This window comes from Malus sylvestris, chromosome 17 (genome assembly GCF_916048215.2).
Source record: "Malus sylvestris chromosome 17, drMalSylv7.2, whole genome shotgun sequence".
Classification (NCBI taxonomy): Eukaryota; Viridiplantae; Streptophyta; class Magnoliopsida; order Rosales; family Rosaceae; genus Malus; species Malus sylvestris.
This window is the reverse complement of record NC_062276.1, coordinates 580,770-606,407: the sequence shown is the minus strand read 5'-3', so window position 1 is coordinate 606,407 and position 25,638 is coordinate 580,770. Positions and strand designations below refer to the sequence as shown.

Here is a 25,638-nt window from a genome sequence, read left to right as displayed (position 1 = left end):
GCTATTGTGAAAAAAAAAAAAAAATTCAGATATCCAAACTCTCAAAGACCACAAATTCGGAAGAGTTTTTTTTTCCCTTTTAATTTCTCTTTTTTTTTACTAAAATAAAGATAAATAATTGAACGGTTACAATTAAGTTATGTTAATATTTTATATTAATTTTTTATAGAGATAAAAAGATAAAGGAATTGGATTCGTTCCGAACTTTAGTATCTAGAGCTTAGGAATCAATTTATCTAGGCCGCACAAATTCAATCCAACGGTTCTCATTAACTTATTTTTCTGGCCATCACACAAAATCAACGGCTCTGATTTCTTTTACACACCAATCTTCAGATAATTTGATCTCTAGATTTTAGACACTAAGGTTCGGAGCGGATCCAATTCTAAGGGTAAAAAACAAAATGTGAGAGGAAGAAAGAGAAGGTGATAGGAACAGGAGGAAGGATTCCTACTTCCACAAATCCACCTACCCAAAACGCTTCAGAGCGCAAATCCAACGGTATTGTGCTGCATTTGTGTTCGACTAAATTTGACAAACCCCACAACCCTCCCCTGTCCACTCTCGCAAACACATGGCGAGCTCCTCCGTCGTCGCCTTCAACCCCCTCACAGGGCGGAGAGCGCGCCAACGAGCAGCCGGATTCCCGCCCAAATCACGTCCAAGGCAAGTATCAAGTCCAAATTTTGGGAGTGTGAATTTCCGAAAACCCCAATCTGTAAAATTCAAATGCGGCTACTCCAGCTTCGAAGTAAGTTCATCTTACAACCCAAATTCACAATCCCTAAAGCGTAATTTGTTACTTGTTCTGATCAGTCAAGTATTCAATCTGAACTTGAAGGTTAGCAATGTCAGCTACCAACCGCCGGGGACTGAGCTCAGCCTCCTCAGTGATGTTAGCTTTTCGCTTCCGGAGAAAAGGTACAAATCTATGGCCTGGTAATCAATTATTAAGTGATTTTTTTTCTTCATTTTTATAATTAATTTCAGTATTTTGTGGGAATCTATGTGATGCGTGGAGCAGATTTTGCAGTGTGAGGCTTAATTTGTGCATTTTGATGTGGCAGCTTTGGCTTAATTTTTGGGCGGAGCGGTAGCGGAAAGACTACTCTTGTGCAGGTTGTGTGTTGATGTTATGTAATGTTCATCTTCTTTTTTAAGCAGTGTATTGTATATGAATTGATTTTCTTTCCCTCTTCCAGCTTCTTGCAGGGATGAGCAAACCAACTTCAGGTTCAATTTACATTCAAAAATATGGAAATGATGGCAACCCAGTTCAGTCTCCCGAACCCTTATCAGCCGGAAGAGTTGGCATTGTGTTTCAGTTTCCGGAGAGGTATTGAATATTAGTTACGAAACTAAAAAATTGTTTCCTGTTTCAATTAATCATGATACGAGTTCATAATTACAAAATTGTGCTCCCATATGGGCCATATCCCTGATTGTTTGTGTCATGTCTGTTCATTTACAATTTTTTTAGTGTTTGATAATATGTTATGCCCCTTTTCAAGCTAGGTATTTTGTGGCAGATAATGTGCTTGATGAAGTTACATTTGGGTGGCCAAGGCAAAAGGGTGATCTTCAAATGAAGGAGCATCTTGCTCTGAGACTCCAAAGAGCAATCAATTGGGTACTTGTGCCCTTTCTTAGCATGAACACGTTTTCTTCTACTTATTATGACATTTTTTTTCCATTGATGCTCATTATGATTTGATTATTCTAAAAAAGAATTCATTAGTTTAACTGATTGCGTAGGTTGGTTTAAGTGGCATCTCATTGGATAGAGATCCTCATTCCCTAAGTGGTGGCTACAAACGTCGGCTTGCCTTGGCAATTCAACTAGTAAGAACTTAGATGTAAACACAAATGCATACACCAAAATGACAGTGTAATATATATTTGATAACACTTCAACTATGTGCTTTGATAAAGTTCAGTCTTATAAATCTGGTTATTGCTTTGGCATGAAATCACTCATACATGTCAATTGACCTCAATCTCCAGGTGCAAGTCCCTGATTTATTGATACTGGATGAACCTCTTGCCGGTCTTGGTATGGAGATGAATTTAGTTTGTTTGGTTCCTCTTCATTATTTGTCTTCTTATTTGGTTCTTCCTAGCAAGTTGAACTAATGTATAAATACTTTTTAAATAATCAGGCATTAAGAATGCCAATTATGCTTTACTTGGGAAACATTTTTACTCTTCAAAATAGACTTAAGCCAAAGTTCCAGTTGTGCTCTGGCTTCTGGCTTCAAAACTTAGGTTTCTAGGGTTTATCTGGCAAACCATATTGTTTGTTTCTTCTTCGTTTTCAAATTGTTTAATTTGGTATTTGTTTTTACATTTATCTTTTTTTTTTTTTTCTTTTTCTGCTGCTGTTTAGATAACTTTTATTTGATCAGATTGGAAGGCACGTGCAGATGTTGTGAAGCTTCTCAAGCATCTAAAGAAAGAATTGACTATACTTGTTGTCAGCCATGATCTCAAGTATGTCTTTTGATTACACTGTTGTAACGTTTCATTCTCTATGGTCTTTCTTTGTACATTATTTATTGTTGTTCACTTGTTATATTATCATTATCACTTGGTGCATTGCCTTAATGTTTCATTGTTTTTCTTTCCACATTCTTTACTAGTGCTAACTCCGCCTATGTCTTACATGGCCGGTCCCAAGCCCGGATAAAGGAGGAGGGGGAGGGCGTCAGGTAGTCGACAGCCGGCACTCCATGATCACGTCGAATCCTTATGAAAATGAATCCAGAACAAAATCGCGCTAAAGCTAGGGCGTCACCCGTAAGTGGCGCGCTGTGTGGCCCGAGCACAGTGATAAGTGAGCAAGGGTCGCTGTATCTCCATCGGCACCCGGATGCAGTGTTAAATGAGCAAGGGGGCCATAGAAACTTCTTTTCGAACGACTCCACTCAAAGTTGTTTGGGAGCATATGCTCCTATCAACTTTACCCGGGACACACAAAAGAAGTACTTTGATCCTATTAGACGGGGGAGGGTGAAGAAGCTAGGACAGAAGGGTAGAGTTCAAGAGAGCAAAATGCGTTTAGGAACGTGGAATATAGGAACCTTAACGGGAAAATCTATGGAAGTAGTGGAAGTTATGGTGAGGAGAAGGATAAATATTATGTGCCTACAAGAAACTAAGTGGGTTGGTAGTAAGGCAAAGGATCTAGAAAACTCAGGGTTTAAACTTTGGTATTCGGGCACAAATAGAACGAGAAACGGTGTTGGCATCATCGTGGACAAGACCTTGGTACAAGATGTTGTAGATGTCAAGAGGGTAGGAGATAGAATCATGGCAATCAAGATTGTAATAGGACAAGAACTTATCAATGTGATTAGTGCGTACGCACCTCAAGTAGGGTTGGATACGAGTTCGAAGGAGAAATTTTGGGAAGATCTTGGAGACTTGGTGCAAGGAATTGCTCAGACGGAGAAGTTATTTATAGGAGGAGATTTAAATGGACACGTGGGCAGGGAGACAGGCAACTATGGAGGTTTTCATAGAGCGTGGCTAATCAACATCGCTTGTTGGTGATGGATGTACATATCAAAAGAGTAAGACAAAAGAACAAGACTTGGAAGTGCCCAAGAACTAGATGGTGGAATCTAAAAGAAGAAAAACAAGCCATTTTCAAAGAGAAGGTAATCACCCAATGTGTGTGGGATAGAGAGGGGGAAGCTAGCCAAATGTGGGATTCCATGGCTAGTTGTATCCGAAAAGTAGCAAAAGAGGTATTAGGAGAGTCCAAGGGCTTTGCCCCACACCAAAAGGAATCTTGGTGGTGGAATGAGGAGGTACAAACAAAGGTGAAGGCTAAGAAGGAATGTTGTAAAGCCTTATACAAGGAGAGGACCGATGAAAATGGTGAAAGGTATAGAAAAGCGAAGCAAGAGGCGAAGAAAGCTGTCAGAGAAGCTAAGTTAGCGGCTTACGACGATATGTATAAACGACTAGATACCAAAGAAGGAGAGTTGGATATCTATAAACTAGCTAGAGCAAGGGAAAAGAAGACAAGGGACCTAAACCAAGTGAGGTGCATCAAGGATGAGGATGGAAAGGTTCTTGCTACAGAGAACGCGGTTAAAGACAGATGGAGAGGTTATTTTCATAATCTTTTCAATGAAGGACATGAAAGGAGTGCTTCTTTAGGAGAGTTGAGTAACTCAGAAGAGTGTAGAAACTACTCCTTTTATCGTCGAATCCGGAAGGAAGAAGTGGTTGTAGCTTTGAAGAAGATGAAGCATAGAAAAGCAATAGGCCCAGACGATATACCAATCGAAGTGTGGAAAGTTTTGGGAGAGACAGGTATAACATGGCTCACTGACCTTTTCAATAGGATTTTGAAAACGAAGAAGATGCCAAATGAGTGGCGAACGAGCACTTTGGTGCCTATCTACAAGAATAAGGGCGACGTACAAAATTGCATGAACTATAGGGGTATTAAGCTAATGAGTCATACAATGAAGCTCTGGGAGAGAGTCATTGAGCATAGATTGAGGCAAGAGACACGGGTTTCGGACAACCAATTCGGGTTCATGCCAGGGCGCTCAACCATGGAGGCAATCTATCTCTTACGAAGATTGATGGAAAGATATAGAGATGGGAAAAAGGATTTACACATGGTCTTTATAGATTTGGAAAAAGCGTATGATAGGGTCCCAAGAGACATTCTTTGGAGGATTTTAGAGAAGAAAGGAGTACGAGTAGCATATATCCAAGCTATAAAGGATATGTATGAAGGAGCAAAGACCGCCGTAAGAACTCATGAAGGACAAACCGAAAGCTTTCCCATAACTGTAGGATTACATCAAGGCTCATCCTTAAGTCCTTACCTTTTTGCGTTGGTAATGGATGAGTTAACAGGACATATTCAAGATGATATTCCTTGGTGTATGCTTTTCGCAGACGATATAGTGTTGATAGATGAAACTCAGGAAGGGGTAAATGCAAAGCTTAACCTTTGGAGAGAAGTGTTGGAATCTAAAGGTCTTCGCCTCAGCCGATCAAAGACAGAATATATGGAGTGCAAGTTCAGTGCAAATGGAGGCCAAAACGAGTTAGGGGTGAGGATCGGAGATCAAGAAATACCAAAGAGCGACCGTTTTCGTTACCTAGGATCTATCTTGCAAAAGAACGGAGAATTAGATGGAGATCTCAACCATAGAATACAAGCTGGATGGATGAAGTGGAAGAGTGCATCCGGTGTGTTGTGTGACCGCCGTATGCCACTGAAGCTCAAGGGAAAATTTTATAGGACGGCAATAAGGCCGGCAATGCTGTATGGCACAGAATGTTGGGCGGTGAAACATCAACACGTACACAAAATGGGTGTAGCGGAGATGAGGATGCTTCGTTGGATGTGTGGGCACACGAGAAAGGATAAGATTAGGAATGAGGATATCCGGGGTAAAGTAGGAGTAGCCGAAATTGAAGGAAAGATGAGAGAAAATCGGTTACGGTGGTTTGGACATGTGCAAAGAAGGCCTACTGACGCTCCGATTAGAAGATGCGACTATGGGACAGAGGTTCAGGGCCGAAGGGGTAGAGGAAGACCTAGGAAAACTTTGGAAGAGACTCTAAGAAAAGACTTAGCGTACTTGGATCTAACGAAGGACATGACACAGGATCGAGCACAATGGCGTTCTAAGATTCATATAGCCGATCCCACTCAGTGACTTGGATTTTCCAAGTCTCCAACCAAGAAGTTTTCCTCACTCGGGAAATTAAGGGAACACTACCCCAACCTACATGCTCCACTCAGAAAGCTTCAACATACAAGCTTCAACAAAAGAAAATTCAAAGAACTTAGCGAAGAAGGCTTTGGTGTATTTAACACAATACGTTGAAATGAAGGAAAGCTTATTTATTGATATCCCCGATAAGCTACAAATATGTACATATACAGGAGTCAAAATAAACACACAAGAGGGAGCCTTCACAAAGGTTGCTTAGGAGAAGTCTCAGCAGTCGGTAGAGCCCCAGAAAGAGAAGGCACCGGAGGGGGATCATTTGGAGCCTCAGTACTGGACATAACCCTAGAAGGAGGAGGCATCAGAGGTTGATCATTTGGAGCTTCATTACGCGGTACAGCCCCAGAAGACGAAGGCAATAAATGCCTTTGGAACAAACCCACAAATCTCTGATGATCAAGTAAAACCTGACCATCAGTTTCCTTCATCTGGTCAAGCTTCCTCTTCATGTTTGTAGCATAGTCATGTGCGAGCCGGTGCAACTGTTTATTCTCATGCTTGAGCCCTCTAATCTCCTGTTTGAGACTCATCACTTCAGCCGCCAATGATTCAACTTGGCGGGTTCGAGCAAATAGGCGTTGTGCCATATTAGACACAGAACCTGCACACTGAACACTGAGAGCCAGCGAATCCTTAACAGCTAACTCATCAGACCGTTTGGAAAGTAGTCTGTTATCTTTGGGAGTGAGAAGGTTCCTGGCCACCACCGCAGCGGTCATATCATTCTTCATCACGGAATCCCCAACGGTAAGAGGACCAGTTGGGGAGACGAAGGATGGGCGCCATATGTTGTCTGGAGAAGGCGGGGCTGCCTCTTCAACAAGGTTCAAGTCAAAACGACGGTCGGAGGGGCCAGACATTTTCAAAGGTGTTGAAGAGAGAAGAGGTCGGACAAATCAAGATCTTAGAAGTGCAAGAATGAAGCTTCTACTGGTGGAGATTCAAGTGTGCTTTGGAACTTAATGCCAGCCCCTATAAAAATCTGCACTCGACGGAGCTTCAGAAATCAAAGAGGCGCCTGCTCAGAAATCGAAGAGGCGTTTGCTTTCTCAAAAGTTGGGCTGCTTAGAGATCACGAGGGTTGATCTCAGAAATCGAAGAGCCGTTTGCTTTCTCAAAAGTTGGGCTGCTCAAAGACCACGAAGGCCGATCTCAGAAATCGAAGAGGCGCTCGCTTTCTCAAAAGCTGGGCTCCCTAGAGACCACGAGGGCCGATCTCAGAAATCGAAGAGGCACCTACTTTTCCAGCCTTGTCAGCACCTGTCACACGCACACTCAGCTTTGCGGAAATTATGGGCATTCTGTCAAAGACTTCTGGGGAAGTAGAAAACACATGAATCTTACTGTTCAATCACCCACTTCCCACACGCAACAATAGCTCATGGGTACCACAGATAACTTTGCCAAAGTTCTCTGCCAAAGTTGAGCACGTGAAGCTTGCAGCTCCCACTACATCGCTCTGACCAAGAAGGGTAAAAGAATAGCAAAGAAACAGCACTAACAAAGTTTAGACCCATAAATTTTGAAGGTCTAGCTACCATATTATTACCCACAAGGGTAAAGGAACAGTACCACTGCTGGATAATTGGAAAGTCCATGTATGTCAACCTCTGTGCTTCGTGGCAAGGTAGACTAGCAAACATGCCCAACCTTTACTCACATTCGAGAAAACACTCCCAATAAGATTGCTTGCTCCAAAATCGAAGAGGCACCGTCCTCCGAATCTAAAGAGCCAGACTCCCAACATGACTACTTTCTTAAAAATCGAAGAGAGGGTAAAGGAACAGTACCATTGCTGGATAATTGGAAAGTCCCTGTGTGTCAACCTCTGTGCTTCGTGGCAAGGTAGACTAGCAAACATGCCCAACCTTTACTCACATTCGAGAAAACACTCCCAACAAGATTGCTTGCTCCAAAATCGAAGAGGCACCGCCCTCCGAATCTCGAGAGCCACTCTCCCAACATGATTACTTTCTCAAAAATCGAAGAGACACTGCTCCCCGAATCTCGAGAGCCAGACCCCCAACATGATTGCTTTCTCAAAAATCGGTGAGGCACCGTTCTCCGAATCAATCGAAGAGGCGCTCGCTTTCTCAAAAGCTGGGCTGCTCAGAGACCACGAGGGCCGATCTCAGAAATCAAAGAGGCACCTACTTTTCTAGCCTTGTCAGCACCTGTCACACGCACACTCAGCTTTGCAGAAATTATGGGCATTCTGTCGAAGACTTCTGGTGAAGGAGAAAGCACATGAATCTTACTGTTCAATCACCCACTTCCCACACGCAACAATAACTCATGGGTACCACAGATCACTTTGCCAAAGTTCTCTGCCAAAGTTGAGCACGTGAAGCTTGCAGCTCCCACTACATCGCTCTGACCAAGAAAGGTAAAAGAATAGCAAAGAAACAGCACTAACAAAGTTTAGACACATAAATTTTGAAGGTCTAGCTACCATATTATTACCCACAAGGGTAAAGGAACAGTACCACTGCTGGATAATTGGAAAGTCCCTGTGTGTCAACCTCTGTGCTTCGTGGCAAGGTAGACTAGCAAACATGCCCAACCTTTACTCACATTCGAGAAAACAGTCCCAACAAGATTGCTTGCTCCAAAATCGAAGAGGCACCGTCCTCCGAATCTCGAGAGCCAGACTCCCAACATGACTACTTTCTCAAAATCGAAGAGAGGGTAAAGGAACAGTACCATTGCTGGATAATTGGAAAGTCCCTATGTGTCAACCTTTGTGCTTCGTGGCAAGGTAGACTAGCAAACATGTCCAACCTTTACTCACATTCGAGACAACACTCCCAACAAGATTGCTTGCTCCAAAATCGAAGAGGCACCGCCCTCCGAATCTCGAGAGCCAGACTCCCAACATGATTACTTCCTCAAAAATCGAAGAGACACTGCTCTCCGAATCTCGAGAGTCAGACCCCCAACATGATTGCTTTCTCAAAAATCGAAGAGGCATCGTTCTCCGAATCTCGAGAGCCAGATACCACAGACCACTTTTTCAAAGTGCTCTGACAGAGTTAAAACATGTGAAACTGGCAGCTCCCACTACCGTGCTATGACCAAGCAGGGTAAAGGAATAGCATTACTACTTGTTGTTAGGGAGACTCCTATATATGTCGACCTCCATCCCCAACGGACAGGCAGACCTGCAAAAATGCTCAACCCTTCATCATATCTGATAGGGCACTCCCAACAAAGCCTTTCGAAATATTCAGCTTTCTTTCCCCCCGATAATACCTCTGCAAACAAGCTATACTAGAGCAAGAATATCTCATATCATCAGGGTTAAAAGCAAGAGTATCCCATATCATGCTTTTTCCCTGTTTTTTCTTTTGGCCTTGTTTTTACCGGCAAGACAAGGAGAAAGAGAGCAATCAGTCAGCACTTGGAATCAAGCTTCCAGCCAGGAACTGACTGCCTGGAACCCCTTACCTGATTACTTACCTGGCATTGCTCTCGAGTACTCATCTTCAACATCTTATGTTTCCAGGGAAGATTCCGCATCTGCTTGAGGAACAGATAGGGCAAGTGCGAAGGATACAAGGAAGCATGTGGAGACAAGCGTAACAGCACACGTGCCGATACATCCATTACTCTGTCAAAAGCAAAAGTATCCCATATCAGCAGGGTGGAACGTACTCTAGATTTGATGGACTTGTTTTGACCCTCAAATTCTTCAGTCGGCCTTATACTTTGGAGGAAACCAGAAAACCCTCCAGCTCAGTTCAAGAATAAGCCTGTGGAAAGTTACTTCTTCAAAAGCAAAAGTATCTCATATCATCTCTTCTCATTTTTCTTCTCTTTATCCTTCATGCTGCTGCAAGATGGGGAGAAGGTGAACAATCAGTCGGAGCTCTGATTGCTTACCTTGTCTGTCACCTCTTTCAGCAGACCCCCTAGCCCGGCGACTTGGGGGACTCCTACTACATGGTTTGTATTGCGCTTGACCAAGCCTGAAACTACAAGTAAGCTTCAAGTGAAATTGATACATTACCTTGTGCATCTCCACCAGTTAAAGATACCACCCCTGGATGGAGGAAGAGTACTTCCAGAGAAGATGCCACATCTACCTATGAGACAGATAAGGCAAGTCAAGACGACACCACACTCCGATACTTAGAAGTATCGTGATTACGAGATCATTCTCCCACAATATTTCCTAATGTCATTTGTACTAAATCATTCACTCGTACTCACTAAAGGAGAGCTTGAACCTATGTACTTGTGTAAACCCTTCACAATTAATGAGAACTCTTCTATTCCGTGGACGTAGCCAATCTGGGTGAACCACGTACATCTTGTGTTTGCTTTCCTATCTCTATCCATTTATATACTTATCCACACTAATGACCGGAGCAATCTAGCGAAGATCACAAAAAGCGACCGTTTTCGTTACCTATGATCTATTTTGCAAGAGAACGGAGAATTAGATGGAGATCTCAACCATAGAATACGAGCTGGATGGAAAGAGTGCATCCGGCGTGTTGTGTGACCGTCGTAGGCCACTGAAGCTCAAGGGAAAATTTTATAGGACGGCAATAAGGCCAGCGATGTTGTATGGCAGAGAATGTTGGGTGGTGAAGCATCAACACGTACACAAAATGGGTGTAGCGGAGATGAGGATGCTTCGTGGGATGTGTGGGCACACGAGAAAGGATAAGATTGGGAATGAGGATATCCGAGGTACAGTAGGAGTAGCCGAAATTGTAGGAAAGATGAGAGAAAATCGGCTCTGGTGATTTGGACATGTGCAAAGAAGGCCGACTGACGCTCCGGTTCGAAGATGTGACTACGGGACAGAGGTTCAGGGCCGAAGGGGTAGAGGAAGACCTAGGAAAACTTTGGAAGAGACTCTAAGAAAAGACTTAGAGTACTTGGATCTAACGGAGGACATGACACAAAACCGAGCGCAATGGCGTTCTAGGATTCATATAGCCGACCCCACTTAGTGGGAAAAGGCTTTGTTGTTGTTGTTGTTGTTGTTGTATTCTTTACTAGTGCTACCCATAATGTATGGACCCATGTGTTTTCATTTTAACAAGGACATGAGATGATGGATGTGGCTCTGTCAAGTTGAGAAAGTTTCTGCATCTAACACCTAATAACTTTGTGTCAAAAAATGAGGTATGAGATGTGGCAACTTTATTAACTTTGTGAAGGACATTTCTGTCCAGAACTTGAAGAAAAAGTGTGAGCCTGGCATCAAAGTTATAAAACCAGAGAACATAGAGTGTCAGAATCATAATGTGTTCTATTAGTATTTGATGAGCAACGTGGATATAATTGTAATTGAAAGCCTGTGGAGTTATTTCAAATTACATTTACAATGCAATATGCTCTTTAAGTTTCCATAACTTGATTATTGTTGCAAATTGAAATGACATACCGAGTCAGTTTAAAGTTGAGTGTATTGGGTGCTGAAGTTTATCATATTATCAAAAAACTGGTAGTAGTTTCCTTGAAACTTGTATTATCTACCACCTAGATTCATTACTACTTGTCAAAAGTAGTTATAAATGAATTACCTTATCTGGTCTCATGTTATACGCATTTTGTGTTCTCTTTCAGGGAGTTAGCAGCTATAGTGGATCGTTCTTGGAGGATGGAGATGGGTGGGGTTCTTAGGGAAGAGCCCCTACCCGTTTAATTTCAGCAATATGCTGCTGCCTCTTGATAAACATCGTCTGCTGTGAGGTTTTTATCTTTACTGATATTTACTTGTAACATATTAATCTTTGACATGGATTGTTTAGGAATAGGAAAAATATGCTTAAAAAATGAAAGTGGAATGCATGAAATAGCACGCACTTGGGTAGAGATTTTTTCATTTTCAGTTCTTTTCCTGGATAGTGGGTGCTTTGATGACCAATTGTGAAAGCATGGTGTGATATATGTGCCATGTCTATATTTGGGTCACAGGAAGGGAAAGAAAACCCATTTTTCTTTCATTGGCACATTGATGCAGCTTTCACTGATGTCATTGGTGCATCTTTCGCTTTATTTTCTCTGTTATTTAAGTATATAAACCTTGCGTGCAGGTACAGTAAATAGCTATAGTGTTTGGATTCAAGTCTAAGCATCTTCTGGATGGAGGAGGCAGCAGGACAAGGTTGATGGCCCTGAATATTAGCATCTCATGCCTTCATGAGCATCTCTGGAAGTTAATTGATTAGGAAAGGGTAAAGCTGCTGTAGGCTTAGAGACAGAGTCATTAGCCATGCACGCGTACATCTTCGATTGGACCTTTTTACAAGTGGGCTCGATCATTCCACAACGCAAACGAAGGACTGAAGAGAAAGTGAAGAGTCCATACAGAAAATATATTCATAGTTTGTGCATGTAAACCGATTTTTTATTTCACTTCTAACCATTGACAACGGAACCACGAAAACAGTGGATAAATACCTTGAAAGAAAGGATGCTAGCTCTGGGACGAAACTGACACCCGAAGAAGAAGAAGAAGAAGAAAAACTTAGATACGGTCCTTGTGGATGTTGTGGAAAGGAGAAACACCGCGCAACTGAAAATTGCCCTTCTGGAACGTGAGGTAAACACATTTGTAATATTTAACTTATGTCCGTCTTTTGTTCAAAAACAAAAACAAAAACTTATGTCAGTCTTTTAGAACAAGAAGCCTTATTATTAATCAAGTGCCGTTGAGGTCGGTGGTTTTTAACGATCGATGTATGTATCAATGGCGATTGATTTGGTGTTCGAATGAAAAGTTTGTGTGAATTAGCATATGATTTATGCTTTAATTTGGGTGGCCGAGTGGCCGGTGCGATGAAGCCGGAATAAATATTTCAAATTTCTGAGAGTGACTCCTCCAACCCCCGACAGTGTGAGTGTGATCGACATCCGATTGCCTACGGTTTCGGCACTATCGGCCAAGCAACTGTATAACATTGGTGATCCTAATTGCAAACTTGCCACCCAAGTAACTGCATTTGTATGTTCTCGATCGGGTTTCCTAGATTAAATGAAGGATGAATGCCGCGTCTACCCATCTGGACATTGATGAGAGTTTGAAAACATTAAACCATATCTCAAATGGATAACCTCAAATGGATGGTCTCAAAACAAAATAAAAATCGTATACTGGCATAATTCCTATGCCTTGGGATGACAAAGAAAATACCCCATCTAAGCACTATCTTTTTGTTGCCTACCCTTGGACAAAGCGGTCTCTGTTGAGAGAATTAATCTCAGAGAAAGAAAAAATTTACATGTGATTATAAGTAATTGAACTACTTTTTATATTGTTGCAAATTGGTTTTATTGTTTGCAACTTTGGGACCAAAGTTTCCAAGCTCTCTTGGCAACTATCTTCATTTACGTCTAATCTTAAAACGCTTTAATCTTAACAACGATTGAGCAAACTGTAGCATGTAGATTGTAGAGCCATTTAAATGGCAAACTTTTATTTTTCGAAAACAACCCATGTACCAATCTTCGAGTTTTCTCTACATCATATCTCCCCGTAAGGAAAGAAAGCTGAATAATTGATGATTGACTTGTTTTGTACATGGATTTCTAAGAACATGCATAAAGCAAAGGCACACACATCTCCTGTTGTTTTGCTGACTAAATAGGTAAGCAAAATTTGAAGTGTTTAACGTTGGAATTTAGGGTACTTAGGCATTGCCTTGCCAATAAGTTGAATGCTTTTTGTGTTTTGATGCGCAGGAGAGCATCCCTCATAACGCTATTGACATGAAACCTTGTTTGATTTGTAATGTTTCTGCTTGCATTTGGGTCAGCAAAATTTGTAACGCGCAAGCGATCGGTTGCAGGCGGAGCAGAAGACATGATCATCAGACTTTTGAATTGGGAGAAAGGTCTGATGTGTACTCAGATATTCGAAGGGCATTGATCTCACTATGTGATGCAAGTTTTGTGTGACTTGAAATTCAGTGTTTGTGTGGAAGATGGTGTACGCGGGATGGGATGGAACTGTCAGAAGAATATGGCATCCAACTACCTAATACGTAAGTTTTTAAAATTCCAAATGTATGCTGAAGCTATTGATTTCTTATCAAGTTTAGGATTCAATGCATGAACCCAACCACTTCCCATGCTGCCTAATTATGACCAGCTCCAACAATGACCGTCCTCTCTAAGAGTTTTACTTTATCATAAATATCTGTCACTGAATACAAGTAGGAAATAAAAGTCCTGCACCATACAAAACAAATAGAGGAGATGAACGAAAAACCATATCCATATTACCTATTTGAATCTCTTTATTACGTACTTTAGTTGCAATCCTGGAATCCAATGCTAAGAGTATACATACCATCAGAGAAAATCATTGTAATGATGGTTGTTCTTTTTGATTTTGATATTGGGACCATAGAAGAAAACTGCAACACAAAGATATGATTTTGGAAATCTTAATTTCAAAAGATAGCATACAACCCCCACTACCACACATTTAGGTTTTTTTTATTTTTTTTATTTTTATTTTTTTACCAATGTCCTTTTGCAGTTTCCCAAAAAAAAAATATAGAAACTAACTTTTAAATTCATGATATCAGTTAGTAAAGAAAAAAAAAACTTCAATACATGGGAATTTTAAAGTTACCTCTTGAAATTTTTGCTGGTGGATACATGGTCGCTGTATTTCATGATACTTACAACAAAAATTTCAAGAGGTGACTTTAAAATTCCCATGTATTGAAGTTTTTGTTTTCTTTACTTACTGATATCATGAATTTAAAAGTTAGTTTCTTTGTTTTTTTTTTCTTTGGGAAACTGCTAAAGGACATTGGTAAAAAAAAAACCTAAATGTGTGAAAAATTGGTACTAGGGTTTGTATGCTATGTTTCAAAAATAAGATTTCCAAAATCATATATTTCTTTTGCAGGTTTTTCTTCTATGGTCCCAATATCAAAATCAAAAGGAACAACCATCATTACAATGATTTTCTCTGATGGTATGTATACTCCTAGCATTGGATTCCAGGATTGCAACTGAAGTACGTAATAAAGAGATTCAAATAGGTAATCTGGATATGGTTTTTCCTTTATCTCCTCTATTTGTTTTGGATGGTGCATGACTTTTATTTACTACTTGTATTTTCAGTCACAGATATTTACGATAAAGTAAAAATCTTAGGGAGAACGGTCATTGTTGGGGCTGGTCATAATGAGGTAGCATGGGAAGTGGTTGGGTTCATGCATTCAATCCTAAACTTGATAAGAAATCAATAGCTTCAGCATACATTTGTGCAATTGAAATTTTTAAAACTTACCTATTAGCTGGTTAGATGCCATATTCTTCTGAGAGTTCCATCCCATTTATAATCTGGAATACATCCTCGGGGCATCAATCGTACTTTCTGGAATAATAGAAGTTCAAAGATAACTCTCTCTATTCTCTCATCTCTTCTTCCTCTCTTTGATGTTGTCTTCATAATTCCCTCTCTTCTTAATGTGTGTTCTCTTCTTACACTTTGGCCTTCCTTATATAGGCAAATGAATAGGCAAAATGTTAAATCAAAACCTACCACTCACTTAATATCTTCACCTACTACACCCATTAAGCCTTCACCTACCACACCCACTACATAGTGGACATCATGTTGGAAATTTGAGTAGTTTGAGTAGAAATTTCCTTGTCCCACATTGGCCATTCCCAAAAGATTTTATCACTTTATAAGGTTTTGTCCTTTAAAGAAAGTAATTGGAGTAATAGGCCTGGAGACTAAAATTGGGCTCACCCTTGGGGTTGGGCTTTGGGGTGTAATAATTAATTGGTAATTAATATATAATTAATTATTTTTTAATTATTTTCGGATTTACTTAATTATTTTTTAATTAAATTCGAATTTAATTAATTAATTATTTTTTTATGAAAAGACTCATCTTTTCAGATGAAGTCTGAGAGTTCTTTCTGAACACAGAGCAAAGCACCATTCTGAAGAGATGTCTCCCAACAGTCACACCCCATTCTCATACCTGTTGCAAATAGGCATCTATATGCTATATATACATACATCTGCATAGCATTTAGAACACAGAAATAATAAACTTCATCTTCTACATTCATAAACCTTCTTACTGAGAGAACCACACTAAATTCGCCAGAAGTTAAATTTTCCGGTGCTGGAATTTTAACTTGATCGTTGAATCCTGGTGAAGCAGACGTCCGTAGAACTACAAGCACAGAGTAGGGACAAAATTTCTGTTTCAAGGACATTGCAGTACGCAAGCCTCGATCTTCAAGTTGTCTGTTTTATAATTCATATTCTAGTTTATATTTTGTTAGTTTCTATTGCATTTATTATTTATTAGCATATATAAATTATCACAGATTGTTGACTTATATCCAACACATCCTTCATATGTGGCATCCACACTTGAATTTCATAATGGACATCCATATTTACCATGCATTTTTACAATACTCTCCCTTGGACAAAGCAGTCTCTGTTGAGAGAATTAATCTCATATAAGAGAAAGAAAGAACCTTACATTATTGTAAATTGGTTTTATTGTTAGCAACTTTGGGACCAAAGTTTCCAAGCTCCCTTGGCAACTATCTTCATTTACGTCCAATCTTAAAGCGCTTTAATCTTAACAACGATTGAGCGAACTGCAGCATGTAGATTGTAGAGCGATTTAAATGGCAAACTTTTCTTTTTCGAAAACAACCCATGTACCAATCTCCGACCAACTTACATAAAGGATGATCTCCTTCGAGTTTTCTCTACATCATATATCCCCTAAGGAAAGAAAGCTGAATAATTGATGATTGACTTGATTGATACGTGGAGAAAGAAATTAGGAGTTTAAAGCATCCTCGCCTGTCAATAAGTTGCATTATATCGCTCAAATCAAAGTGGCCGGCATCTTGTTTGCCCCATCTCCTGTTGTTTTGCTGACTAAATTTTTATGGAACAAGATAATTAACAGGCGCATGCCAATAAATGATCTGATCTCAGAAAGAACACTATCAAGATCACCACAAAATAGTCAATAGAAAATTCTAAAATCTAATCTTTCGAAATCAGGTAAGATCGACATACTAATCTTATGAAAAAACACAACATTCACATTGGAATGAAAACCAAACCACAAAATGAGTGAGGAACTTAACAAGGTCTCACAGATCTAATATATATATATATATATATATATATATATATATATATATATATATATAGTTAGTTAGTTAGTTAGTTAGAAAATTCAGAACATATACACGGAAATTATTTGTTTCAAGTTGGCATTCATTATAGCAAGACATACAAGTTTTGAAATAAATTTCATCAAATTGCTTGCAAGTGTGGTCCACATGTGTTAATCTCACATGGAACCAGATCCTCTTTGGACTCCAAGGAATTGAGGCCAAGGATCAAATGATCCCGACCATTATAACATTTGAAGGTTTCCTGTTTATAACTGTTGAATCAAATTTCAATAACTCAGATCATTTGATGAGTGGGCTCAATTCCTTTGGGTTCGAAGAGGATCTGTTTCCATCTCACATAATATGTTAAAAGAGATTGTTGTATGATATTGATCAGAAATTGAGAATTAAACTTTCATCCAAAAAATTGGATGGATTTTGTTGTTCTATCAAGTATGGGTTGATTTATTTAGAACCGTATGGAAAAATACCGAAGTGAATTATTGTGTTCCTTGTTGCAAATCATTAAAATTGGATTGTGTACTGTTATCAACAATTGAATGAATTCAAAACTCAATTAGCCACCTCTAATACAACATGTAAATTTTATAGATATTTAATTATATCTTAACTAATCAGGTATTTGAATCACTCTTATCAGAACCTTCTCGACTCATCTGCCAAAATCTCTTCAATTTCAAGCAGCCGCCACAACTCTTCCCCAAAGGTAAATTTCTCTTCTCTTTCTTGCATTCGGAATCTTCGAAATCCTCATCGTTTGATTTCTGCAATTTCGATTCCACAGAAACATGGTTCTCTCTGCAGCACTACCCATTTTCCACCAAAATCACATCTCAAACTCTTCCAATTTCGAACACGACATGCCCGGCGAAGGTCAGTACCCTCACTCATACCCAAAGATAATTTTAATATCAGTGGGGGTTGTAAGCTATCTTTCCAAAATAAGATTTCCAAAATCGTATCTTTCGTTTGCATGTTTTCCTTCTGTGGTTCAAACATCAAAAGTAAAAGGAACAACTGTGATTGGAATCCTCAGAATGTCATAGAATACTATTAGCTTATACTATTAGCTTATGATTCCAGGTAACAGGCAAAGTCGACAAAAAAAGCCTCAAATACGTAATTCTCGATATGGTTTTTCCTTATTATTCTCCTCATTTTGTTTTGGATGTTGCACGACTGTTATTTCCTACTTATCACTAGTCTAATTTTCAGTCTCAGATAATTACAAAAAGGTTATAAAGTTCGGGAGACTTCAGATTGCTATCACTGGTGAAGGTGAGTCAACAGTTCAATTAATTCGACTCTCGGAGGTGACTCACTTCCCAAGACACGACGATCCTGCTTATCAGCTGGCAGATTTGAATCAAAGATGCCGTTCAATAAATATTGAGATTTAATAATTTAAAGGGGCTTTTAGATCTAGATAAAAAAAACATAGATGCTTTTTAGGAGTGAGTCCAGGTATCTAATTACATGTTTTTATTTCTTTTATACTCATTTTATATATTTTTTTAAATATTAAAAATCAATTAAAATATTCTAATATTATGCATTTTTCAACTCCAAAAAAACTAATTAATATCTTATAACAAAAAAAACAAATATACTAACAAAAATTATCTACAAAACATTCTACCTTAACTCAAGTTACAAGTAACAAATATATGTGGGTATATTATACCTGTAAGCGAGATATGAAACCTAACTAAAAGGTTAAAAAAAAACATAATATACATACAAGCAAGACACATTAATCTGTGACACATTGATTATAAAAAAAAATATGTCATATAGATACATAAAAATAATTAACCTGTGATATAGGTTGATTATAAAAATTAAAAATTAAATCTATAAATGGGGTTTAAAGCAGGAGGAAGAGCAAGAAATAACAAACAAAAAAAAAGAAATAATCAAAGAGATAATTAGGAAGAAATTTAATTTTTATAATAAATCTTATCATTGAATAGATAATTATTGATAATAAAATAATTAAATTTAAAGAATTGGACTTATTTTAATAAATTAGACCATTCCTACTATTGGCTAAAAAAATTGGACTTATATCAAGTTGTCCCTAATTTAAACATGTTGGTTTCAAGGAGGTAGTTGGCTCTCTTGAATTAGAGATGTCTTCCAATAAATATTAAGATTTAATCATTCAAGGAGGTAGTTGGCTCTCTTAAATTGGAGATGCCGTCCAATAAATATTGAGATTTAATGAAGTTAAAGCAGCTTCCGGTCAAGAAAAACTTTAACTTTTAGAGTTATTGGTCTCGAGTGCACGTCGGGATGTGAATCTCACATGGTGCCGCTCCTGCGTCTCTCTGTCCAACATCTCCAATTTCCTCTCCATTAGCATGGCCGGCCCTGAGGGTATGCAAGTGGTGCCACTGCACAAGGCCTCCAAAACGGAAGGGCCCCCGATTTTGCAATTTTGCATGCATATGCATATATATAGTTGTACGTGTAGAATATTACAAATTTGAGTCTTAGCGCAAGTGTTATTATTGCTTCTTTACATCCGGCTAGGGGATGGGTTCAAAACTCATCTCCATCATTTTTTCAGTTTATTTTTATTAAATGCATATGCTTCCACAAAATAATATAAAATTTCCACACAATAACATAAAAATTCGAACCCTGACTCTCTAAATAGTTAAGAAAAAACAATACGCCACATTTCCACTTGTTGATTTATTAAATTTGTTTGTTCTATTAGAATTTATAGAAGCTCAATTGAAAACTAATATTATTTTTTTGAACAAAAAAATAAATTTTTTAGTACTTTTTAAGACCTCCAATTCACTTTCGCAAGGACCCCGAAACCTCAGGGCCGGCTCTATCCATTAGGTAGGGTTTTTTTTGGCCCAAGCACTTATTTGGTAAACTTGTTGGTTTCAATGAGGTAGTTGGCTCTCTTGAATTAGAGATGTCGTCCAATGAATAGTGTATCTGCATCAACCTGCACTTAAAATTCCTTCTGAATTGTTACTAGAGTACTTACTAATTAATAGATGTAGAACAAATGGACAAATGCATTGTGGAAAAACAAAAAGACAGTGGGAATTTGTAGATTTGTTGTCCAAGCTGCTGAGCCCATGATACCTATTCGAAAAGAGAGCGACACCAAATTGAAAACTCACTGTTTTGCCATGACATAAGATAGTTTTTAGCCATCCGATGTCGTTTCAAGCTCTAAAATGCAATTTTAATTTCCGTAATAAAAATCAAACCTTTGTTGCCGTCCGATTAATGTCAAATTAATTTGGTTTTAATTAATAGTCCTTTGAGTTGTTTTAGGAGTTGTAATTTGTTTTAGGAGTTTTAATCCATTTATTAAACCTTTTGGCTGTTTTATTGTAATCATTCAATTATCATTTAATCAAATCAACCTTTGGATTTTCTTTGCAACTCTGGTAGACTTCTTGTTCTTCGAGGGTTACGTCGTTTTCCTCTTGCAAAAGTTTTCTGAAATCTACCGAAGTCGGTGAGAAAATCATTCTATATATTTAATGAACTGTCAAACGTTTTGCATAGCTAAGTAAAGATTACAAAACTAACATAAGTTATGTAATATTGTTTTCACAACTCACATAGAGTAGTTTATATCAGTACCCAATCCAAGTTTAATGATTTGCAACAAGGAACATAATAATTCACTTTGGTATTTTTTCTACGGTTCTAAATAAATCAACCCAATACTTGAGAGAACAACAAATTCAATCAAACTTTTCTAATGAAAGTTTAATTCTTAATTTATGATCAATATCATACAACAATGTCTTTTATCTTAATTTGATCAAAATGAACTGTCATTAGCACTTTAAAATTTTCATTTCCAAACCATATTTATATGCAGGGGTGTGAGAAAGGGAGAAAAGTAACTTAGAACAAACATATCCCTTTAGTAAATGAACGGGATGCCGACAGAAATACCTAAGGGTATGAACTTACTACATCAAATGAAAGAAATGTTTGATCGAAGAATGAATGAAAAAACAAATGCATGAAAGGGTGCGGGCAATATTCTTTCTTTATAATATTTGCAATTAATTATTTAGAGTAATACAAAACAAAATGCATGAATATTATTTGGAGTAAAAGTGTTGCTATGAACAAATTGTCTAATTTGAAGATACTTATCTTATTACAATTATTCTCTATTTTTACAATGATGCGTTTTTAGTTATGAGTTCTAATTTTCTTATTTTATTTGTAGATTTGTGATGAAAACTTGGAAGCATCAGGTGGAAACAAATGGGTTCCACCAATGGGTGGCACCCATGACGTTGATGTTGCTTAAAGACTTTATGTTTGTAATCTGTAAAGAATATTCATCTTTAACTCGTGGATGGATTTTTTAAGTCAAGAGTATTATGTTTTAGTCATTACTAGCAATTGAGCCCCGCACGATACCGCGGGTTTTATGATCGTTTAAAATGATATTATTTTAAATATAATATGTTTATACTGAGAGAGATGATTTTAAAGTGTTATTTACAAAGAAATGATACTATTTACAACCAGCTCAAATCACACTGACAGTCTACTCTTTGAGCAAGTTTTTGACAAACCTGAACAGTAAAATGGACAATTGTTCATTCAATTACCATGAATGGATTAATGAAGAATCGACAATAACACTAAACATGGTAGTCATACAGATTAGGAAGCCATCCATCTATAAGCCAGTTCATTCACTTGCACTATTCTTCTAGTGTCTGATAATGAAAGCGAAGTTCCTGTAAGTACTCCTTAACCATATGAGCAATAAAGTTAGCTCATAGCTGATTAGCTTCAGGTCGTTCTTTGTCACCTCTGTTTTTTGTTGAGTTAAGTTCTCTAAAGTCGTCCCAAAAGTTGGTGTTTCAGGCTCATTGATACTCGCTTCTGCCTTTTGTTGTATGAAAACTCTTACACAGCGATGTCAACTTTGTCTGTCATGTTTTGATAACGTGCTAGTCAACTTGTCCTGCCTCTCCGATCGAATTCCCTAGGACAGACAGAAATTTTGGTTAGCACACCCAGCCGTAGTAAATTACAGAGTTAAAGCCAAGGAAATTACCGACAAACAAGATCCGAGGCAAGTAATACCACATCATTCACAGCCGTTCCGATATTAGACTGCTGAAAAAGAGCCTGAGGGGGCGTTTGTTTGCCCTCACTAAATTTCCTTGGATTGGACTGGCTTAGCTGGGATTGCTAGCCAGTGTTTGGTGCGAACAAGGACTACCGTTAATGAGACTAAGTCGGACTCGCACCAACTAAGTCTTTCGTTAGGTCGTCTTAGCGAGGATTCCCAATAGGTATGGGATTGCTAATCCCGTTCCCAAATCTGATTCGTTTGCCCGTTGCATCGTCTGCAAGCGTTCTTCTCTGCAACACCGTTTGCCCACCCCCCCATATCTGAAACAAAAGCCTCACCCACTGCCTAAATCTCAAAATCCAACCACAAAATTAAAAAAAAAACGCAAAACAATAACAACAACCAAATCCAACCACCAAATTCAAAGTCCACCCCGTGCCAGAAAATTCTAAGATGGCTTTGCAGGCAGAGAAGCCAAATCATGTATCAGATGGAAGAGAGATCCGAAAATTTTTGGAAGAAAAAAAATGAGGAAGGTGGAGATGCTTAATGGCGGCAAGAGGGTGAAGATGATGAGCTTTTTTTTGAAGGATTTGTGATGAGCTTCACACCTGCGTTGTCCAGGAAAATGAGGGAGAAAAGAAGAAATGGACGGAGCCAGAAGGAGAAAAGAAGAGATGATTCCAGAGTGATAGTTTTCCAAGAGAAAAAAAAGGTTAAAAGGTTGATTAAATAATAAAATATTATTATGTATGCATCAAATAATATAAAATATTACAATATATACATTAAATATTATAATATATTATAATATATGCATTAAATAATATAATATTATAGTTTGTTTATTATCCGATTTTATAGTCCAACACTAGTCCAGCTTAGTCTAGTATAAGCCAGTCCAATTTAGTCCCAGCAGCTAGTCCAGTCCGAGACAATCCGGTGCAACAAACGCACCCTGAAAGTACTTTGACTGCTTAAACTTCTCAATGTAAATATCTCCATTTGTGCCAAAATCACAGCCCAGATCCTTCTTTGCTGTTTCTGTACAGCACGAGTATTCAAATCATTAGCATCACATGGAAAAATCTGAATCTACTTGTGAAAAGAAAAACAAAAGTGCAGTTACTAATCTAGACCAAGAACAGTAACAAATTCCGTATGCATCGATCAATTTCCAATTTCGGATTCATCAATTCAAAAATTAGTTCCTATCTAGCGAAAATTACAGGATCATTTGAGTGATAAATAAAAAATTAAGATAATCTTTGTCCAAAAAATCTTCAAGAAATTCACATAATGTTTAACCTTTAGCAATTTCACAGCGTCTCGACCAAGTCCAATAATAGGAAAACTGAAAACACGAAATGCGAAGTTCTAGAGGTTCTCGAAGCTTCGATTAAAATGAAGAATCAAGCTCAGACACAGAGAGAGGCGCACCGATCAGAAAGAGGATACATGACTGTCACGTCAAATAAGCATAAGGTCTTTTTTTTTTTTTTTTTTTTTAGCATGTCACAAACAATAATTTCCAGTAGACGACCACCATGCTAACATATGCAGAAAGAACTAGAAATGCAGTATACTTCGCAAGTATAATCAAAACATTTTGTTCCTCAAGTACAAGAAAGAGAAACATACCACCAGTTCCTGAACCTGTGTCCGAAAGATATTTTCTAACAACTGATTTGGACCAACTTTGTTTGTTTCTGTCATAAAGAAATTAATTGGCCCAATTGTTATAGACCAATCAACAGCATTCGGAAAAAATAATAATAAAGATTTAAATGTGGCTAATGTACAATCAGGATATAGGTGAAGCAACGCTCCCCTGAACACCAAGGATAAAGCCTAGAATCAAAGTAAAGGACTCACTGGTAAATTAGAAATTGGAGCCTTTATAGGACAAAGGTAGCAAAAGAAAATGTGTCCAAATGTAGCAAACAGAAAGAGAATGAAATCACAACTGTATTTCAGTCTTGAGAAGCAAAACCATAAACAACTACGCATGCATTTACACAGAGACTTAATTTTTTGGGAAACAAGAAGATATAAATAAGATGAACCCTGAACATGAAGGATCTATAGTTGTTACCTGAGGTTGTATAACTTGTTGAACTGTATGAAGGGCAAACCTTTTAGTTGGGGTGGGCCGAGTTGGAATATGGCCATCCTGAACACTTCCTGAGAATAAAAACAGAAAGAAGATTTAACCACAATTGACAGAGATGGCAAATAACAATCACAATTATAACTGTGGTGAAAATAAGGCTAACCATGTTAAAGACTTGTACCAGAGTGCTAAAACTGAAGCCAACGACAAACAGTCGGCTATCCACTCTGTCAAACAAAGCCTTCCCAAAGGCTCAATAAAAATGATCTGGGAAACATTCGGCAGCAGAAAAATGCATCTAATGAAATTAAACCTGCAGTGACATTTGGAACTGCATGTTAGAACGTAGAATGCAGAAGAGGCACAAACCCAGGAATGAAAAGTGCGGGGGGATGAAACTTTAGGCCAATTTTCCTACAGTCCCCTTTGTTTTATGACATTTCCGCAATTTTATGGAACCTGTTAATTCCTTAATCTGCACATGCATGTTTTCTCATGCATAAGCTAATTGTTTGATTTTTCCGGCCACCCAACGAAAGCATCAATGAATCAACAGACTTTACACCGAGAAAGAAAGTTATTCATAGACAGAACTCGACAGTTTCTGTCCCTTTGAATCTTCAATGAATACTAGTCTCACTCTCATATATAGTTTTCACTTTTCAGAAGCTATTAAAAATTGATTACAATTGACAATTAACAAGCAGAGAAAATCGCTGCCAACCATGCACTGAACAAGTTGGAAAATTTCGAATTCATCTGTTTGTAACGGCAATATCTCTAAATCCCTAAATTAGTGAACGAAGCGGAATCGAAAATAGAAAAGGCAAGAAATCTCTTACCCAGCAGATTTCACAGCGGCGGGGCGAGTTATGAAGAGAGTGTCGTCCTTTACGTCCGGCGGCGACCCGGGAAGAAGAAGAAGAAGAAGTTGATGTCCAAGTTCTTTCTGTGTAAAGATAAAATCCAGTCCCTCCACTTTTTGCCGTCACGGCCTACACAGGCTTCACCAATTATCTGGACAAAAACACCCCTAACAAGAAGAAAGCTACATGTCGTTTGTTGTCGAACATCTACTTTTGACATCCGAGGTTCTTAGATTAACTTCTCCCTCTTATATCTCGTTTTGTTAGTTATCAAACAAAGGAGAACATAATGTTAAGAAGATTAAATTTGAAAACCAAATATGTAAACTAAATGATAGGGGAGGGAATGGATTAGATTTCCAAAACTTTGAATCCATGAGACTGGCCTCCTTACCTCCTCCAAAACATAATCTAGTACATTAAAAACAAGAAAAGATCACGGAGATATACTTTGATACCGGAAACAGTTGCATCAACCAGCTGTTTCACCCGTTTCTCGAAAAGCCCGACAAGATGTCTTGTCATCAGGATTACTGGAGTAAGATTTTCTCCCCTCTTTTTTCTCCTCCCCTTCCCTCCCCTTTTATTCGAACCATCACAGATAAGCCACGTCAACATCTTATATTAAT

The 25,638-nt window shown here is 38.4% G+C and overlaps 3 protein-coding genes across 12 annotated transcripts; 2 read left to right on the top strand and 1 right to left on the bottom strand.

The window, feature by feature from the left end:
- The first annotated feature begins 398 nt into the window (after positions 1-398).
- LOC126611416 (ABC transporter I family member 11, chloroplastic) lies at positions 399-12,460 on the top strand. Of its 4 annotated transcripts, none has more exons than XR_007618836.1 (10): positions 399-752; positions 843-922; positions 1,069-1,120; positions 1,204-1,337; positions 1,517-1,631; positions 1,757-1,843; positions 2,006-2,054; positions 2,388-2,491; positions 11,353-11,473; positions 11,823-12,460. XR_007618836.1 is itself a non-coding variant. In XM_050279703.1 (10 exons), the coding sequence occupies exons 1-9, from the start codon at positions 576-578 to the stop codon at positions 11,429-11,431; spliced, it is 858 nt and encodes a 285-aa protein (XP_050135660.1). In that variant the 5' UTR covers positions 401-575; the 3' UTR covers positions 11,432-11,473; positions 11,829-12,460. The 4 variants fall into 4 exon arrangements, 3 of the variants coding, with proteins under 3 accessions (XP_050135660.1, XP_050135659.1, XP_050135658.1); XM_050279703.1 differs by having other exon boundaries at positions 401-752; positions 2,407-2,491; positions 11,829-12,460; XM_050279702.1 differs by having other exon boundaries at positions 401-752; positions 2,407-2,491.
- Positions 12,461-17,324: 4,864 nt separating this feature from the next.
- On the top strand, positions 17,325-21,374 carry LOC126611421 (uncharacterized). 5 transcript variants are annotated; one of them, XM_050279711.1, is made up of 4 exons: positions 17,325-17,370; positions 17,579-17,644; positions 17,723-17,811; positions 21,164-21,374. In XM_050279711.1, the coding sequence occupies exons 1-4, from the start codon at positions 17,349-17,351 to the stop codon at positions 21,245-21,247; spliced, it is 261 nt and encodes an 86-aa protein (XP_050135668.1). In that variant the 5' UTR covers positions 17,325-17,348; the 3' UTR covers positions 21,248-21,374. The 5 variants fall into 5 exon arrangements, 2 of the variants coding, with proteins under 2 accessions (XP_050135668.1, XP_050135667.1); XM_050279710.1 differs by having other exon boundaries at positions 17,579-17,811; XR_007618859.1 differs by lacking the exons at positions 17,325-17,370; positions 17,579-17,644; positions 17,723-17,811 and adding exons at positions 18,952-19,317; positions 20,804-20,958.
- Positions 21,375-21,389: 15 nt separating this feature from the next.
- LOC126611418 (uncharacterized) lies at positions 21,390-25,395 on the bottom strand. 3 transcript variants are annotated; one of them, XM_050279707.1, is made up of 7 exons: positions 24,986-25,395; positions 24,325-24,456; positions 24,126-24,214; positions 23,672-23,739; positions 22,993-23,074; positions 22,039-22,087; positions 21,390-21,937 (listed from the first exon to the last, which is right to left on the bottom strand). In XM_050279707.1, the coding sequence occupies exons 3-7, from the start codon at positions 24,200-24,202 to the stop codon at positions 21,872-21,874; spliced, it is 342 nt and encodes a 113-aa protein (XP_050135664.1). In that variant the 5' UTR covers positions 24,203-24,214; positions 24,325-24,456; positions 24,986-25,395; the 3' UTR covers positions 21,390-21,871. The 3 variants fall into 3 exon arrangements, with proteins under 3 accessions (XP_050135664.1, XP_050135662.1, XP_050135663.1); XM_050279705.1 differs by having other exon boundaries at positions 24,307-24,456; positions 24,986-25,387; XM_050279706.1 differs by having other exon boundaries at positions 22,010-22,087; positions 24,307-24,456; positions 24,986-25,382.
- Positions 25,396-25,638: the final 243 nt, after the last annotated feature.